This window comes from Ctenopharyngodon idella, chromosome 20, assembly GCF_019924925.1.
Source record: "Ctenopharyngodon idella isolate HZGC_01 chromosome 20, HZGC01, whole genome shotgun sequence".
Taxonomy (NCBI): domain Eukaryota; kingdom Metazoa; phylum Chordata; class Actinopteri; order Cypriniformes; family Xenocyprididae; genus Ctenopharyngodon; species Ctenopharyngodon idella.
In genome coordinates, this window is record NC_067239.1 from 30,839,740 (window position 1) to 30,858,912 (window position 19,173).

General features: G+C 35.7%; 1 protein-coding gene across 1 annotated transcript; it reads right to left on the reverse strand.

Moving 5' to 3' along the window:
• Positions 1-8,970: 8,970 nt before the first annotated feature.
• Positions 8,971-19,059, reverse strand: slc35b2 (solute carrier family 35 member B2). The gene is given in 7 exon segments (XM_051874673.1): positions 8,971-9,723; positions 9,725-9,814; positions 13,753-14,031; positions 14,125-14,285; positions 16,357-16,398; positions 17,330-17,520; positions 18,635-19,059. Coding segments are annotated over 7 exon segments (1,350 nt in total). The 5' UTR covers positions 18,655-19,059; the 3' UTR covers positions 8,971-9,156.
• Positions 19,060-19,173: the final 114 nt, after the last annotated feature.

Below are 19,173 nucleotides of genomic sequence, written 5' to 3' on the forward strand. Positions count from 1 at the left end.
ACCGAGCCTCACACGCGGCTTTCTCTCTAGGTGTGGAGAACACATTTTGTTTTCCGTGACGTGTGTGAAATCGAGGTTAGGTCTATGTGCATGTGTGTCACTGTAAACATTCTGCGTTGGCATGAAGGTCGCGTCGCGTGGCTGAAAGAGGGGCTGCTGTTTACAGCGTCTGAGAACAGTTGTGGTGCGTTATCGACGCATACAGACCTCTGAGAGGAAGATGTTGGCGGATGATTTATCTACTGTCACCCAAACAGATCAGCATTCGTCGGGTTGATCATTTTGTGCACAAAGAATGATATCAGAGTTGATCGCGCAGCTTGCAAAATGTGTATAAAAATCCCACAGACCAGAATATCAGTGGGGAACCACCTAGCAACCACATGTCAACATGCAAAAACTATTTAAAACACCTTAGCCACTGCAAAGCAACATTTTAGCAGTTATACTGTTTAGTTTTTATAACTTTTCTAAACTTACGGTCAGTGTTGGGTAAGTTACTTCAAAAAAGTAATTAATTACTAGTTACATCATCAATGTTGTATTTAAAATACTTTTCTAATTACTCTGTCTGAAAAGTAATTTAATTACTCAATAAGTAACTTACGAATTACTTCTTAAAATCCCTATAAACCTTGACCGGATAGACAATAGAAAGGAAACTCTTTTAATAATTTAGTCAAACATGGAATAGTTTAGCCTTTTATAGCTTTTTAAAACATTTTAACTGTATTAAAACATATACTATAATACTTTTATTTACTTTATAATACTTACATTTTTTTTAGTAACAAATAGGGATGTTACTATACCAAAAATCTAGTAGTCGGTACCGATACCACCAAAAGTGCACAATACTCGATACCACGGTAAAAATATATAAAAATACAAATAAAACAATGCTATATATTTTTTTTCCAGGTAGGTCTAATAGTAGTAAGTAAAAATACCACAGAAATTGAATAATCAAATATAAAATAACTCTGCATAGTTGTTTGATTTTATCATTTATATTTAGACAGCCAATAGTAGACAGTAGCATGTTTTAAAGGCTGCTGTCACTAAGACCTAATGGACGGAGACAATATGCTGTTACACATGCTGTTCACATTCACATAACCAACGCGAATATACGCCAAGGCGGGCATTTTGACATAACTGTGTGTGTATTTGAACGTTTATGTGCAATAAACCGCGAAAATCTGACACTCGCGAGAGGCTTTGGTCGAGAGCGCGCTGACTGAAGATGTCTCTCAGAGAGCGCGCGCAGTTTCTTCTCTCTAGGACATAGTTTACATTTTACCGTAATGTTCTTGCCTATCTGTGTCAAAAAAGTGAAGTAATTGGATTATTTCCATTCTGCAAAACAGCCACTCGCTTCTGCCGACATCTTTAGACAGCGACTACGCAGCCAACTGGTGCGCTCAACTGCACTACAGCTAACGATTTTAAAGAGGCAGTGTTCACTTTTACCTTTAGACGACAAATTTAGATTTTAAATTCAATATTGATTTAAACAGAACTGTTGAACTAATTTACAGTATGTAACGCAAGTACATTATAAGTAACTGTAATTAAATTACCTAAAAATGAACAGTACAATCCTTTACTTTTTCAAGAATTAATTTAATTGCAATTTACAGTTTACAATTTAATTTACTTAGTAATGCGTTACACCCAACACTGCTTACGGTTTATCTATCGTCACATAAAAAACATGCTAGCATTGTTAAATCATGCTAGCAACATGTTAAATCATACTAGCAATGTACTGGCAATGTGCTAAATCATGCTAGGAACGGTAAAATTTTTTAGCAATGTGCTAATCATGCTAACAACATGCTAAATCATGCTAGCAACATGGTAATCATGCTAGCAACATGCTAGCAATGTGCAAAATCATGCTAGCAGTGTGCTAATTATGTTAGCAAACTAAATAATAAATCATGTTAGCAAAAAGCTAGTAACATGCTAAATCATGCTAACAACATTTAACCGTGCTTGCAACATGCTAATCATGTTAGCAACATGTTAAATCATGCTAACAAAGTGCTAATCATGTTAACAACATGCTAATAAAGTGTTAATCATGTTAACAACATGCTAACAATGTGCTAAATCACACTAACAACATGCTAACAATGTGCTAATCATGTTATCAAAATGCTAACTCATGCTAATATCATGCTAGCATGCTGATAGACTTTATTTCAAAACATTCCAACTTTGAACGTTAAAACAACTTTAAACTTCAAACTACTTCAAACCTTTTAACATTTTTCAGTCTTTCTGGTGTGGCTTTCTCAATCCAACTTCAAAGTTTGTCTTGACGAACTTTATTTGTCTAGTTTTATATTTATTGTTGCATTTTGAATCAATCGCTTTGAATTACATTTAATTTGCTGCCTTGAAAGGTGCTGGTGCTACATAAAGTTTGAATGACTGATTGATGTTATAAATATATAAATATCATTTTGTTAAGGTAATAATGGTATATTAAGGCATTTAATAAGGTTTAAGGTTATTTTTATGATGATATGATTCAGCAGTTTTGTCTTGAGCTACACTGCAAAAAAACATTATGGTAACACTTTATGCCTGTATAATGCATTATATAGGGATTCATAATGTACGTTATAATGCATTATCTTTTCATAAATAATTGCAACCAAAGTTAAAATGTATTACAATATTTGCAGATTCCTTGCTACATCTGAAGTTGGTTGTTTGTCATGTGTTTTAATGCATTATACTTCTAAAGGTGTAACAATGAATAAATAAGTATTGTAATGTATCATAATTGTGGTTATAATTATTCATGAGCTCATACAATGCATTACAAGGTGCATTACAAGGCATAACTGATGCATTAAAATACTTAATACATAATGCATCACATATAAAATTATATCTCGAAACAACAAAGATTATTCAAGTATGTTTAACAAGAAAATACTATTTCAGTCTTTCTACTTCAAAATTTTGCATTTAACCCTCAGAACTGACCAAAAATTTTACTTTTTGAATTTTTTTTTAATTTTTTTTACTTTATCGGAATGGGATAACACTTGGTGACTTTTGTCGCATAAGCTATGCGAACATACAAAGAATCATGGACATGATTTGGATGTGTTAAAGGCCTTAACTTTATTTTAACCTGAAATATTGCATCATTTATTTAAAAATAATTAAAAATGATTTAAAACAAAATATTAATTTTAATGGGGGAAAAAATGGCTAAAAATATTGTATAAATATTGCACAGTATCATAAAATCCCCTCAAAATTCTAAATAATAATCATAAAATATTACTGAACAAAAATATATTACATTGATTTCGAGGCTTCGGTCACTTTTGACCATGAAGGTACCAAGTGTGATCCAAAAATAAAGGGACTGTTTGTGAAATTTATTAGCAATTTCTAAGTGAAAATGGTTTCTACACCAATTTCTAAATAATAATAATCATATTATACAATATTTTTAGTGTACAAGACCAGACATGCATAAATGTCCCAGACACAGGCTGTGGTTTTGAGTGAACTCACTGTTCATTCATCATCTGAAAAATTACATAAAAAAGGAGAGAGACTCTGACTATGATAAAATCATTTTTGTATACCTTTCCAGTTAATCATAGTTTCTCTTGAGATTTGAATCTTTCTACTGGCAGTGATACTGGAAGTTTTCTTTTTTAACACAAGCACGAGATTGAATTTGTGGTCAAATGACTGTAACTGATGGATTCTGCTTTTATTTGTTTATATCAGCTTGCAGCTCAATATTATATCAGAGACCTCATTAACACACAAACTCAAGAGACTCTTCATGACGTGTAAAATAACATGTAATTTAGCAGTGCTGATGACTTTAACATCATCATCATGAGTACAAGGAACCAGAACAGAACAAAAATGAGGATGAAACACACATCCGAGACAGTTTGGTCATGTGATCAAATTAATTTAATCTAATATAAACAAATGAACCCTAAAACAAAGTTAATAAGACTATTAATTAGGTAGCCAGACACATCCTTCACATCCCTTCACATTAAAAGGCAGGAAACGACACATTTATCTGATCAGACTGACAGACAAATGATTCATTAAGACCTTCCAAACATTCATGGGCCTTTACAAGAAATTAATATTACAGAGGACAGAAAACAAAACCTCATGGCAGTCTTGGTAAGGTGAATCTCACAGAACATGTTCAGGTCATATTTCACTCTAAAATCAAAAAGAAAAAAAACAGACATTAATTTGTCCCTAAAGTTAATTTAGGAGCATTAAGTTTTTCATGACAATAAAGCAGAATTCTTCCCAATAATGTGAAAAATACTGTAATGGATTTTAGTACATGAACAGTTTATAGTACTGATGTTTTAGTTTAAATTATTTTTTTAAATAAATAATACATTTCACATTTAATTTTTCTGATTTAATTCAAATTTGCTGATACCTGTATGAGAATCATATGGAAGCTTGTTTCCTCCACCGAATAAAAAAATAATAAAAGTACTTTTGATTTTTTTTCCTCGCAATTGTGAGTTTATGTCTTGAAATTCAGACTTTATAACTTGCAGTTGCGAGTTTTAATCTCACAGTTCTGAGCAATAAAGTCTGAATTGCGAGAAAAAAGGCCTATTTTATTCTGTGGCAGAAACAAACTTCCATAGAATAATGAGGAAAAAAAACACATTATGGTAAATGTCATGAAAATGTCATAATGCAAAAAACAAAACAAAAACAAAACCTTGATGGTCCTAAAATAAGCTTAATTTTCATTATAAATCAAAATTTTCTTCGACCTGTTTTCATGAGGTTCACCTGGTAATGCTTTACTAATTATATACGAGGAATACTAATATAATAAGTAATGCTTTAATTATGATGATTTGTGTTAATAAAAAACACTTTACAGTAAGGTTCCATTAGGTAACATTATTTAACATAAACTAACAATGAAAAATACTTTTAATGCATTTTTAATCTTAGTTAATGTTCATTTCAACATTTAAAAATACATTATTAAAATCAAAAGTTGTATTTGTTATCATTTAACAGACCTGAACATGAACTAACAATAAACAGTTGTATTTTTATTAGCTAACATTAACAAAGATGAATAAATACTGTAAGAAATGTATTGCTCATTGTTAGTTGATGTTATGTAATGTCTTTACTAACTTAACTAATGGGACCTTATTGTAAAATGTAAAGTTAGTTTTAATCCTGGTTAGTGTTTAAAAATAATTCTGTAACATGCGAAAGGATGTAGATTCTGGACAAAAGTGAGATTTCACCTCAATATTTTGGTAAACAAGCATGATAGAAGGCAGATTATTATTGCACGTGCAAATAAAAAAACAATAACAGAAAATAAACTTTAAAAAAAAGAAAAAGAAAAAAAGTTTAACCCCTTAAAAAGACCAAAAAGAAAACGGTTATTAGGTAGTTTCTCTAAGAATAACCTTCAACATAATGAAAAAAGGTTATATTTGTTTCAACAATATAAATGAAACGGACGTCATTAGTATTGTGAACCTCCAGAGCAAATTTGTTCAAATCTCCTTCAACCAAAAAATAAACACCTGTGTGAACCGGACCACACTGTTAAACTGGATTGGTGGCTTTTACTTAAGCGTACACATCTGTATATATTTTTATGGTAGATAATTAATAGAAATATGAACAGACTCATAGTGTGGAACTTCCCTTTCAGGCTCTTACAAACACGTGTGACATTTTTCAGTGTCTTCCTCATCTAACCGGGAAAACCGCCGAACAATCCCGTTCCACAAACTAAACTGACAGAAGCCACGCCTCTTAAAGAGACAGTTCAGCAAAATATGAACATTCTGTCATCATTACTCACCCTCATGTCATTCTAAACTCGTATGACTTAAAAGGCAGAATTAGGCAGAAAAGTCATGCTTTATTCCAATACAACGAAGCCATACAAGACGTCCATAAATGATGGTATGATGGTTTCTTTATGGAAAAGAAATACGAGTTTGGTGCAACATGAGGGAAAGTAAATGACATCTTTAGTGCATAGATGAACGTTGCCTTTAACATGTTTGATTATAATGTCATAATAAGGGTATGTGTTATAAAAATGCTTGAAAGACACACCTGACACAGTCAAACCTGCTTAAAAAATGTGTTTCAGAGTGAATCTCGCAAAACCTGTCAAGAACTGGTTCAGCTCATATTTCACCCCAAAATCAAAAGACAAAAGTATTGACTTACACAAGGACTAATGTGTTCATTTCAAAAACCCAAACTAGCCATATTCACTATTTTAAACTGTGTAATCTGTAAACACTGTATCAATGATTTTAAATGATTCGACACAAAGCCTATTCCTCAGATTTATCAAACAGGCACTGGTGGTTTATGGATGCTGGTTTGATATGACAGATACGCCATATAACCAACAACAACAGCACACCTGACAGCAGGAATAAGACGGGGGAAAAAACATTTGAGATATGAGCCATTTAACTGCCAAATTAGTTATTAGTTAGCTGCACGACTCTGGAGAATTTGAGAATCATGATTTTTTTTTGGTTTAAAATAGAGATCACGATTCTCCGACATTTTTGAAATAAACAACTCAACAAAATAACGTAATTTACTAGAGGTTTTGACTAAATATTAATTGCTGCAGTCTAGCCTATTTTTAAAAAATTTAATTAATTTGAATGTATTATTTTTTTTAAAAATCGCATTGAGTGAATGATTCAATGACTCACTCATAAAGACTTCACTTGTTACCTTACTGGATGAATCAACAAATCTCTTGAATGAATGATTCAATAAATACATTTCTAACAGTCACTTGTCGCCACCTACTGGTGTAACTATGTAATTGATAATCGTTATTTGAAGCGCCAAGTTACTTTCAATAGGTGATTTACTCAATTTTGATCGCTACTGTAGACATCAGTGTTTATATCCAAACTATAAACTTTTATCCCAGTACTTCTGTTATAACATGAATTGTTTCATAGCTATAGGTCAAAGACAACTGCTCTCTCTGGATCAGAACGCAGATCTGAATGTTCGCTGTGATCGTACTTGTCAAAGGTTTAATAGAGGCAAATCGTTGTCATTTAGGAATAAGATGGTGTGAGTGTTTGAATCGAAATCTTTTAACGATTAATCGTGCAGCTCTAGCACCAATAATGTGATTTTTAGAATAAACAGAGTAAGGACTTCATCGCAGTAAGATGTTTACATGACACGAGCCAAACTCTTTCCTACCGATTACATTCAGTTTTCATTATTCTGATTATTCACTAAGAAATGAGGCTATTTTACCGCCATTCTTCACATAACCTAATGCAATGCACAAATGATGAACTCACATACAGTAGGTGTTACTGGTTTTAATCCACTTACGTCAAATGCAAAACACATTTCCATGGACGCATTGGATATTATTCGACACGGTGATGAACAGTGTACAGTTTTAATCGGTCACAAAAACAATAGTTGCCTACGCTGTCGTCGCTTTCACCGTCTATGGATGAAGATAATTGTGTTAAAGGTAGGGTCGGCAACTATTTCCATAAACACTTTTTGTTATTCTGGTTGAAACTCTCTTCATATCCTCATAGCAATCAATAATAGAAGTGGTCTAAATATTAAAACATGTACATATATCTTCTGTGGAAGTCTCAGGACAAAAAAAAAATTATCATTGCAAACGGTCCGAATGCAAAGATATGATGTCCTACCTGCCTGTCAACGTATGTATTTCCATACCTCCACTTGCGCAGACTTCACACGTCATCAGCGCATTTCATGAGGCTATGCAGAGTTGTAAACAGACAGTCATTAAAATGGCAACCCATTTAGGCATTTTTCTGGCAACGGCGAAATGAATATGCAGCATGAGGTAATTTAACATCGTCTCTCGTGACGCTTTGCATACTCGCGTTCATGCGCATTCATGTGTTTTTGAAGGAGGCGTGGCTTTGGAGACGCTCTGAAGGGAAGGTGGGATCTAATGCTTTCAAAGCTAGCTTGCTATTGTTAGTGTCTCCGAAATTGCCTAACGCTACCCTACCTTTAAGAGAGTTTAGCGATTCGGAGTGGATGGAAAACTTCAGAATAATGTCACGGAGTTCATTCACAAAGTTGGGATTACAACATATGTCCGAGCACATGCGTACTTTGGTCAGATCGGTAATAATGCGATTAAGGTGTTTACATGCCTTTTTATTGCGATTAAAATCGACGTGTGCCACATATGCAATTAGAGTTACTACAATTATGAGCTTAATCCCATTAGTTTGATCTAAGTATTGTTTACATGAGGTAAAGTTTAATTGCAATATTGCCAAAAACCCATTATAATCTAATTATGAGGGTGCATACGATTAAGTCCTTTCTCTGATTATTAGAAATAAATCGCATTATTGGTGCACATGTAAACGTAGTCATTGAGGATGTATTCCTCGGTCGTATTTTCACACAAAAATAAAAATATTGCATTACAGTATGATTATGTTAAAACAGTGACAATTATTGTATTAATAATAATAATAAAATATTTTGAAAAATAATACAAATAATAAAAATATAATATTAATAACAATAAGATGATTTGGGCAGAAAATCTACTTATTTTTCACGAAAATAATGTGATAATGCAAAAAAGGTAATGATTCTTGAAAAAAGGCTACACTAACGTGTGTTTACTACATTTTATTATTACATTCTATTTGTTTTTGTAGTGAAATATGACCCAAATATGATGAGAACAGATGGATGGGTAAGTAGACAAGTGGCACAGACACTCCTAAAGCATCTCTACCGGAACAACATCTCGTATTCCTCTCGGACAACTTCTTAAAGCAAACTTTAAATAGAAAAACCGAACGTATTTCAGTACCAAATTACAAAGATATCAAAGGCTCAGCACTCACTGACCAGTCTGTGTTCTCTCGATGGCTCGTGAAGTCATTTCCCACACAAAGACACAAGTGCCGAGCCAAAATCCCTTTGAAATACAGCGTAATCCCTTTCTGTACCTTTTGACCTTACAAAATACAAACCCACAGTTTTGCAGAAAACAAAAAGGACAAATTAAACCACGAAAATGTGGCATCTGTACACATCCGAACGACTGCTGTTCATCTAGACCTTCTGAACCGGCGTTTGCGTCACCCGCTTGCTGGTCTTCTTCATGCGGCTGCGGGCGTAGACGCGGAGGAAAAGGGCGAGGAAGACCACGGCCACCCCGAAGCCGCCCACCATGGTGACGGCATGACCGTAGAGGAAGCAGGACAGGAGGATGGCGATGGCCTGCCGTAGAGTCATGATGATGGTGAAGACGGCCGCGCCGAACTGCGCGATGGTGTAGAAGATGAAAAGCTGTCCGCACGCGGAGCAGACGGACAGCAGCACGGCGTGGAAAGCGAACTCGGAGTGGCGCGTCATGAAGGCGAGCGAGTCGAAGAAGGCGCCCTGTTCCAGCAGAGAGCCGACCGTGAAGAGGCAGGAGAAGAGATTCACGCCGAACATCATCTGCACCGACGACATCTTGTATTTGAAGAGGTTGTCCTGCCAGTTGGAGGTGAAGCTGTCGAACACAATGTATCCTCCGAGGATGATGACGCCGGAGAAGGTGGTGACGGTGGACGGATGTTTGCCGGTGGAGCTGGACAGCAGGAACATGCTGACGCCCACAGAGATCAGCACGGCAGGTCAAGTATTCCCAGTACTCGTAGCTCTTGTGCGAGACAATCTTGCCCATCAGCATCACGGGAATCACCTTAGAGGCCTTGGCCAACACCTGTGATGAAAACATCATGAAAACATTTGACTGCAAGCTGAGCTGTCAATCACACGCCTGAACCTGACGCGAAAAAATACCTCCATTTCAAAGTCGAAAAAGTCACCAGAAACTGATATGTAGTACGCACATGGACAATAAACATGATGATTATTACAAATCTATACGGTTTAATTCTGTTTTAATCAGTTATATTTTAAGAATGTGTTTAAATAAATACAAACTAAATGCAATGCAAAATAACATTTTAAACAAAATAATAAAGCAAGGAATCAAAATGCAATTTTATAACATTTCATGAAAAAAGTCTTGTCTAGTTTAGTTTTGTTTGAATTGGTACAATGAAACACCGATATGATCTGCTTTCACTTAGATCAGTGCCAAGATTTGAAAGAAATGCAAATATTGTCTGACACTGATATGGGCACAAAGATGTATTGTGTGATTGCACAGATTTATCATACACATGAAAATATATGTTAAATAACTACATTATTAGGATGAATCTCACAAAAGCGCTCATTAACATGTCCAGGTTGTAATTAACTTTAATAATCCAAAATCAAAAGAAATTATATTTTACATTGAGAAACTGAAGCCCAAATTTACATTAACATAATGCATACTAGGGGTGGCACGGTTCACAAAACCCACAGTTCGGTTCGTATCACGGTTTTAGGGTCACGGTTTTCGGTTCTATACGGTTCTTGTTGTTATTTTTTCTTTTAATCTTTAACACTCCAGAAATTTCCTTCAGCATATGATATATAGCTTATTGGCTTAATTATCCACAATTTAGGATACAGTATTAACATTTTCGTAATGTAATCATGCACTAACTGAATTTGACTTGACTTTAAGCACATTATTGGGACCATCTCTGAGTAAAAGCTAGGTGAGATTTTGATACAGCAAGAGAGAAGACATTGATGATGACATGCTTTTAGTTTATTTGGCAAAAAAAAAGGAGAATGTGTATTGTTATCTCTACAGGAACTTGTGCCTTTTTAGCACACAAAGATTGAAATTAACTTGCATTTATCAAACTGCCAACTTCAGTGTAGCTCTTACAAAAAAAATATATTTTAAAAGAAAAAGAGAGGAACTCTTAAAGCTCTGTCTTTTAAACAAGTCAAAATACTTTAAAGATAAATATATAATATAATGTAATAACATAATATAATGAGGCTATAACAATAGCAAAGGCCATAATCATAAAGTCAAGCATAAGTTTAACCATCTTAACACAAAAACAGTATAAACAATGCTTCTATTCCCTGAGAGTGAGGATACATTTCTTTCACTTGAAATTAAAGTGCAGTATTTGGAAACTAGAGATTAAAGTGCCACTGTATATATATATTGCTTAAATACTGCGGACAGTAGAAGTTGTTTCCTAACCGGCTCTCTCCTGTTTGTGCTTATCGACACATTGGCGTGATGTCTTCTCAAATGAACTGTCATATTAGAAGTGTTTCCATTAGCATATTGAATGCATTTTGCCCAATGCTTGCACACAGTCGCAGTTCTATCTACTGTTTTATTTCCGTTGTCATCGTAAGTAACATGAAATCCAAAATGTTCCCACATACCGGATTTGAACGACGCGGGCGCATCCGCCAACTCCGGGCAGCCTTCATTATCTCCTCCACTTGCCATTTCTGCAGCACTCCTTACTCCACTTTTACTGTCTATATGTATGTTCGCGTGAAACTGTCTGAGCACGGGGCTACATTGCGCATGCGTCGAACCGTGCAACGCACACATGAACCGAACCGAGACAAGCGAACCGAACGGTTCGGGTGTTTTTTCATGTACTGTGCCACCCCTAATGCATACCATAAAAAACAAACAATTTTCATAACTGAAATGTTGTTGTTTTTTTGTTTGTTTGTTTTTTTGTTTATAGTTTAATGCTACGCCAGTTAATTTAAATTGTATTTTTTTCATCATTGGTAATATTTGTTATACTGCCTTCATGATTTTAATTAGTAATAATAATAAATTTAATTACACTTTAATAAAAAAAAAATATATATATATATATATATATAAAAGCAATTATACTACTGAGTATGTAATTAATATCACAAATGAGAATATTGGGAATTTCTTATACATCATAATGGGAAAAAAAGGTCATTCTGAATCAAATTTTTAAGAAAGACTAACATAAATAGTGATGAAAGCCAAAATATTAAATGCCATGGATGAACATTTACTGAGTAATCCACTATTTTGTAGAGTGACAATTTTCACCTGAAATTTTTGGAGCCAAATGTCAGGTGGGCGAAAATGACTTTAGAAAGATGGCAGCTTCATTATTTTAATTTTATTCAGAGATTGTTAGATCTATTAGTAAAATCTGTTGACTTCAGCCATTTTTGTTGCATTATATGCCAACGGTGACAGTTCAAAAATGGGGAGAACCCCCTTTTCTTGGTTTGTTTTCCAAAGTCGGTATGTCTGCAACTCAAGAAGTTTTAAAGATATCTTAATATCTTTTGGTTCTTAAACCTTTCTTTTAGTATCTTCATTTTAAAGGCTCTATATGGTTCAATCCCAGAAATATGGGAATTTCAATGTGGGTCAGTCAGTAAATTGGTAAACTGTACATGTGGGTCACTTTGCTGATTCTTTATTCTTAAAGAGGAATGTCTGAAGAAATAATGTTGACACTAGAAATTCTTGTATATCTTGTTTGCAAAACAGATCAACATTCCTGTCTGAGTACCACAAATATTTTTTTTTTCCAAAGTTTCCATGCCTGTAACTCAAGAAGTATTCAAGATATCTCAATATCCTTTTAGATTCTGGTTCTTACCAAGAGTTAATAGAGCTTTAAAAGTTTTGTGCCTCTTATGGCGGTGCGGTTGCTCTCCCCAGGTCAACTCTTGGTAGCTCCAGAATCAGTTGAAATAAACAAAACCCCTTCTTCCAAATTTCCCTGAAACTGATTCAAATATAGAATCTTACAAATAAACTATTGCGAGCAAGTTAATGTGCCTCAACTTGACCATTTCAGTGTATTAATGGCACTGAAATATAGTTAAAACTGGTATGTTCAATGCAGTTGTTTTGACAGAAGGAAAGAAGATGCATTTCTAGTTTTAACATTATTTGTTGTTCAGATATTCCTCTTTAAAAGAAAAGTATCAGTATGAAAAGAGACCCACAATTGGTTTTTGACCACTAAAAATGTGTACAATTCAACAATTTATTCCGTGGAGCCATATTGAGATCCCAATATCTCTGGGATTGAACCATCGAGGGCCTTTAAAATTAAGACACCAAAAGAAAAGTTTGTTAAGAACCAAAAGCTAAACAGATATTAAGATATCCTTAATACTTCTTGAGTTACAGGCATGCCAACTTTGGAAAAAAAGACAAGAAATGCGCTTTTTCCCATTTTTGAATAGTCACCGTTGGCATATAATGAAACAAAGATTGCTAAAGTCAACAGATTTTACTAATAGACCTACCAATCTCCGTGTAAAAATAAAATAATGAAGCTGCCATCTTTCTAAAGTCATTTTCGCCCACCTCTAATTTGGCTCCAAATCTCAGGTGAAAATTGTCATTTTGACCCCCCTCTACAAAATTGTGGATTACTCCGTAAATATTCATCTGTGACATTTAATATTTTGCCTTTCATCACTATTTATGTTTGTCTTTCTTCAGAAAAAATATTAACAAAATAAAAAAATAAAAAATGATCCGGGGAAGTTTGATTTGACAAGGAATGACCCAAAAGTTAAATGAATAAATGGATTATTGTAAATGAGAATTCAGGGTAAGTATCAGTGAAAAACAGTACACTTCTGATGATATACTTTTTCTTTTATTTTTGATATTGGACTGAAATGTGACCATATGTTCATATTGCTACGTACTTCATATGTTCATATTGCTAATGTACCCAGAATGCAATGCTGTACCTGCGTGGGAAAGCTGATGTATTTGAGCGCTTCATACTGGCACCAGCTGCTGAGGATGTTCGACAGTGAAGCGAAGGAGTATTTGTACATGGGCGCACCATGGCGGGGCTGTTTGAACAGGACGCACCACAGGCCAGACACCGTCAAGGCCAGAATGCGGTTCATGAACACCAGAAACTGGGAATCTTTAAAGCGCTCGCCGCTGCCTTCCACCTCCGTGGCGCCGTAGGAGCGCGTCATCACCCGCTCCTGAAGGACGCCCCATGTCAGGTATGACGCCTGGATGATGCACAAAACAGATGAAGACTTAACTTATGCACACAGTTAAATTATTCAGTGGCGTCAAATTGACATGTAACACAGGGACATTACCTGGAGTCCAGCAGCACAGAAGATCAATTTGAAGGCCTGTCGAGCTGATGAACTGGATTCAGAGTCGTTTCTGGCCGCCGTTGAAACATCATCCAGCAGTCCAGTTTTAGATTCATTCCCAAACACACACGTCTTTATGAGAGGAAAGCAAATCCCACGGCCTACAGAAACATGAGCAGCGTGTAAAGAATCAGGTTTGTCAAGCACATTCTGCAAACAGTCCGTTTTTGAACACGGGAGTTGATCAAATATTGTGTAGGTGACTTTAAGCTGTGTTGAAATACAAATTTACTTAACTGAGAGGATGGAACATGGTAATGAAAACCAAATTATGACCATTTTGGTGCAAGCAGCTATATATATAAAAAAATAAATAAATTTGGTAACACTTTACATTAAAAAGTCCTACTTGTTAATGCATTAACTAAAATTAAAGGGGACCTTTTAGTGTTTACTTTGTTTTAGGCTCTACTAGAATATGTTTTTATGCTTCAATGTTCAAAAAAAAAATTATTTTTCCCCATATTCTCCATTGTTGCAGCTCCTCTCAGTAACGCTCTGTTTTGTTTATTTAAACGGGGAAAAATCTAAGATAACGATAGTAAATTATGGAGTGCCGCAAGGATCTGTGTTAGGCCCTCTGCTATTTTCAATATACATGCTGCCACTTGGTAATATTATAGGAAGACATGGAATTAGTTTCCACTGCTATGCTGATGATACTCACTTATATATTTCAACACAACCAGATGAAATCTCTAAATTATCCAATCTGACAGAGTGTGTTAAAGAAGTAAAACATTGGATGACTAGTAATTTTCTTCTGTTAAATTCAGATAAGACTGAAGTATTACTTATTGGGCCAAAAACCTGTACACAGAATCTCTCAGACTACAATCTGCATTTAGAAGGATGTACTGTTACTCCATCCTCGACAGTTAAAGACCTGGGTGTTATATTAGACAGCAACTTGTCCTTTGAAAATCATATTTCATATGTTACAAAAACAGCCTTCTTCCACCTCAGAAACATTGCTAAGATACGGAATATGTTATCTGTTTCAGATGCAGAAAAGTTAGTTCATGCTTTCATGACGTCTAGACTAGATTACTGTAATGCATTACTAGCTGGTTGCCCTGCTTCCTCAATAAACAAGCTACAATTGGTACAAAATGCAGCTGCTAGAGTTCTTACCAGGTCAAGAAAATATGATCATATAACACCAATTTTATCATCTCTTCACTGGTTACCTATTAAGTTCCGTATTGATCATAAAGTACTGCTAATGACCTATAAGGCTCTAAATGGTTTAGCTCCTGTGTACTTAACCGATCTTCTATCGCCCTACAATCCTTCACGCTCTTTAACATCACAAAACTCTGGACTTCTGGTTGTACCTAGGATAGCTAAGTCCTCTAAAGGAGGGAGAGCGTTTTCACATTTGGCTCCTAAACTCTGGAATAGCCTTCCTGATAATGTTCGGGGCTCAGACTCGCTCACCCAGTTTAAATCTAGATTAAAGACACATCTCTTCAGCCAAGCATTCACATAATCCATCTCATATCAGATCAATTGCACATGACTATCTTTGCTTAATGTTATGAACAGCAGCTATGCTAATTTTTACCTCGGGACAATCATTTTTTATAGCATGTTAAAATTGCCACTTTTTGGAGTTGAGCAAAAACACGCCATTTCAGTGTGGGCCCTTTAAATGCAAATGAGCTGCTGCACTCGGCCTAAGAGGGCGGAGCTTCAAGAACTCCGGTGTCAGGAGTCAGTCAGGATGCACTATAATGTCAGAAACTGCGAATATATGCTGCATGGAGATAGAACAGGTATAGTTTAGTTTAATTACGGTTATAACTTATATTGTCTTCTTGCTTTTATCCACTGTATTAGCACAAGCCGGTTGTACCGAACCCCGTTCAACTTTACCGATGGGTTTTATAACGTTTATTGTACTTCACACAAAAGATGAAGCGTCCATTTTCACTTTAGAAAATCACTGTAAGCGCTTAATAAAACACAGTGCAAGTGTGCATTAAAATATTATCCATAAACTCTCCTTGCATTATCATGAAGATACACAGCGAAGCACACAGAAACACTCGTTACAACTAACAGTAAACAATATATAAAGTCCTTATGCCTTTTCGGGTGGTGCTTAATAAACTGGTAAACTTTAGATCCGTAAATCAACTCCGATGAACTGTAATAAAGTGCTCTCACCTTCATTACTGCCGTATCCAGTATCACTCTGGAGGCTGTAAGCTGGATCACAAACAGTTTACTGATCTATCCTTGAGTAACACATTTTTAGCACAACCTCTGTATTGTCCCTTTGTATTGATATTCCTTCACAAAGCAGTCCGGTGTGAAATGATTCGCGCAGACATAAACGAATTTCGGTAGAGTTGAGGGAGCATTTTCTTCTAAAGAAAAAAAGAATTCACCTCGTCTTCAGCAGATTTAGGGAGTAAATGGAGAGAGCTATGTGGATTAATCCATCCAGCTACAGAACACCTAAAACGCTTGGGAGACGTTCTCGTCAGTGCAGCAATGGCGGACTGTGTAAACTCGCTCAGGGCGGTTCTATGTTAAAACGTCTGTCAACATTCGTGGACGGGGCCTGTGGGCTAATGTGATGTCACACTGCCAGGGATCTGGAAACGGCTGGTTGGATTTTTATCATTATAGGGTGGTTGTGTACACACACTGCCAACACAACCGTGCAAAAGTGAATTTTGCATAATAGGTCCCTTTTAAATGAGGAATATTGTGACGTTTTCGTTCCTGGAAGAAAACTCAAGACTACAAAGGAGGCATTTCAAGGAGTTCAGAAACAGTGACACTGAAATAGAAAATAACTCCTGCTGGAGGGACTTTCTAGAGCTTTTTCAGGCTCAAACAGCAACATACACACTAAAGAAAGATGAACATGGAAAAAAGCACAACAGGACCCCTTCAACTAACAATGAGCAGAATTTACAGAATTTATGAATCTATGTTAACATTAGTTTTAATAATGCATTAGTAAATGTTGAAATTAACTACTTGGATTGATAAATAACTTATTTTTCATTGTTAGTTCATGTTAACTAATTATAACAAATGGAACCTTTTTGTTTTTACAAAAATGCAGTACATGACTACACGACATTTGGGTCTGGAAATGAAACAAAAGTGAGAAACTCCAACAAACCTGTTTCTAGATAATTGATTCGTTTGAAGTAGCTGATTAGGAAATATCCAGGGATGATGATGGTGGCGTAGCCCAAAACATTGAGGAACAAGCGGAAGAGCCACACGTCCTGCCAGCCGCCCAGCAGTGAAGCATCTTCAGCATCCGCTCGCACCGCCGGCAGAACGCACAGCGCCGCACACAAACACAAACTGAAGGGAAGAGAGATAGAGTAGATTATGAACAAAATTATGCTATTTATTTTTATGCATTTCCGCATCTGCAAGAACACCAAAATGTCACATTTCTGCAAACAAACCTGGTCGAAATGCAACACACAAGTCTTTGGGAAATAAATCAAGTGTAACTTTGCTGCATAATACTGTGAACGCTCCTGTGTGTGTCGTTTGGGCATTCCTCAGGTCTCGTCCCAGGAGTCTGATCCCATTCCAACAGAAGGTCTTTGTGCACAGAGCTCGCCTGCAGCAGGATCGCCTCACATGCCACAAACTACACCCTATTCAAACCCAGTGCCCTACTGCGTTACCTGACACCACAGATTAGTCTGCGATTATAAGAACTAGTTGAACACTTCATTAAAGATGGAATGCGTCCAAAGATAAATTCAGAACATTGTAATTAAGAGGCTTCATAAAAGGTGTTTGTCAAGATTCTCTGAAAGACTACAGTAAACAAACACAGTTTCCACACTTTCTGACCAGTGAATTTCCATGACTTTCAGTCTACTGTAACATTTTTATAAACTATATAAATATATATAAATACACATAGACACATATATATAAGATTTTTTAATATGCTCATCAAGGCTGCATTTATTTGAGCAACAATATAGTAAAAATAGTAATATTGCGAAACATTATTACAATTTTAAATGACCATTTTCTATTTTGAATATATGTTAAAATCAAAGCTGAATTTTCAGCATCATTACTCCAGTCTTCAGTGTCACATGATCCTTCAGAAATCATTCTAATATGCTGATTTAATGCTCAACTACTAATAATGGTTCTTATCATTGTCATTATCAATGTTGAAAACAGTTTTTGCTGCTTCATATTTGTTTGTGAAAACAGTGATACACTTCTTCAGGATTCATTAATGAGTAGAACAGCATTTATTTGAAAGCAGCAAGAAATTACTTATTGATGATACATGAGTAAATGTACGTCAAAGCAGCAAGGAGAGATGCATTATTCCTATTCAAAAGACTCTAAATGTCAAGTGTTGCATTAAAAGTGACTGTGACGTCGTATATAGAACATTTAAATGTTATTGTGATGTTTCAGCATCATGTTTCAGTACCTCCATGGAAACAGAGGCATTTTCCACCAGCAGAAGCCGCCGCCGCTCCGCCTGTTCAAAACTCCCTAAAACAGCCGTTGAGACTCTCCAAACGTGTTCCTGCGCTGATCATGTATCGATAAAGCCTTCTGCCTGTAATTAAACAATCAACATCCAGGATCCAGATAAATCCCGTGTGTTTCTGACCTGAAACTTCTCGGCCTGCTTCACTCATGAGTTCATCTGTACTGACGTGTTAACACTAACACACACTACACTGTTTCCGGTTGCGAAAGGAGACACACCTTCACATATCCGTATAATTTCCACTTAGTTGTTGTGTTATTAGGCTTCGGTAAATATTTGAAAGTTTTATTGTTTAACAGCCGTGTTGGCACAGCTGAGAGAGTGAAATGTCCTTGGGTTTTGTGGGCGGAGGGCTCATTATTCTTTATGAGAGACTTTTACTTTGAAATTTATTCGGCGCGTCTGAGGTCCTGCAGATTTTCAATGAACTGGAAGGTGTAGCGCCGCCTCTGATGTCACGAGTCACTTCAAAC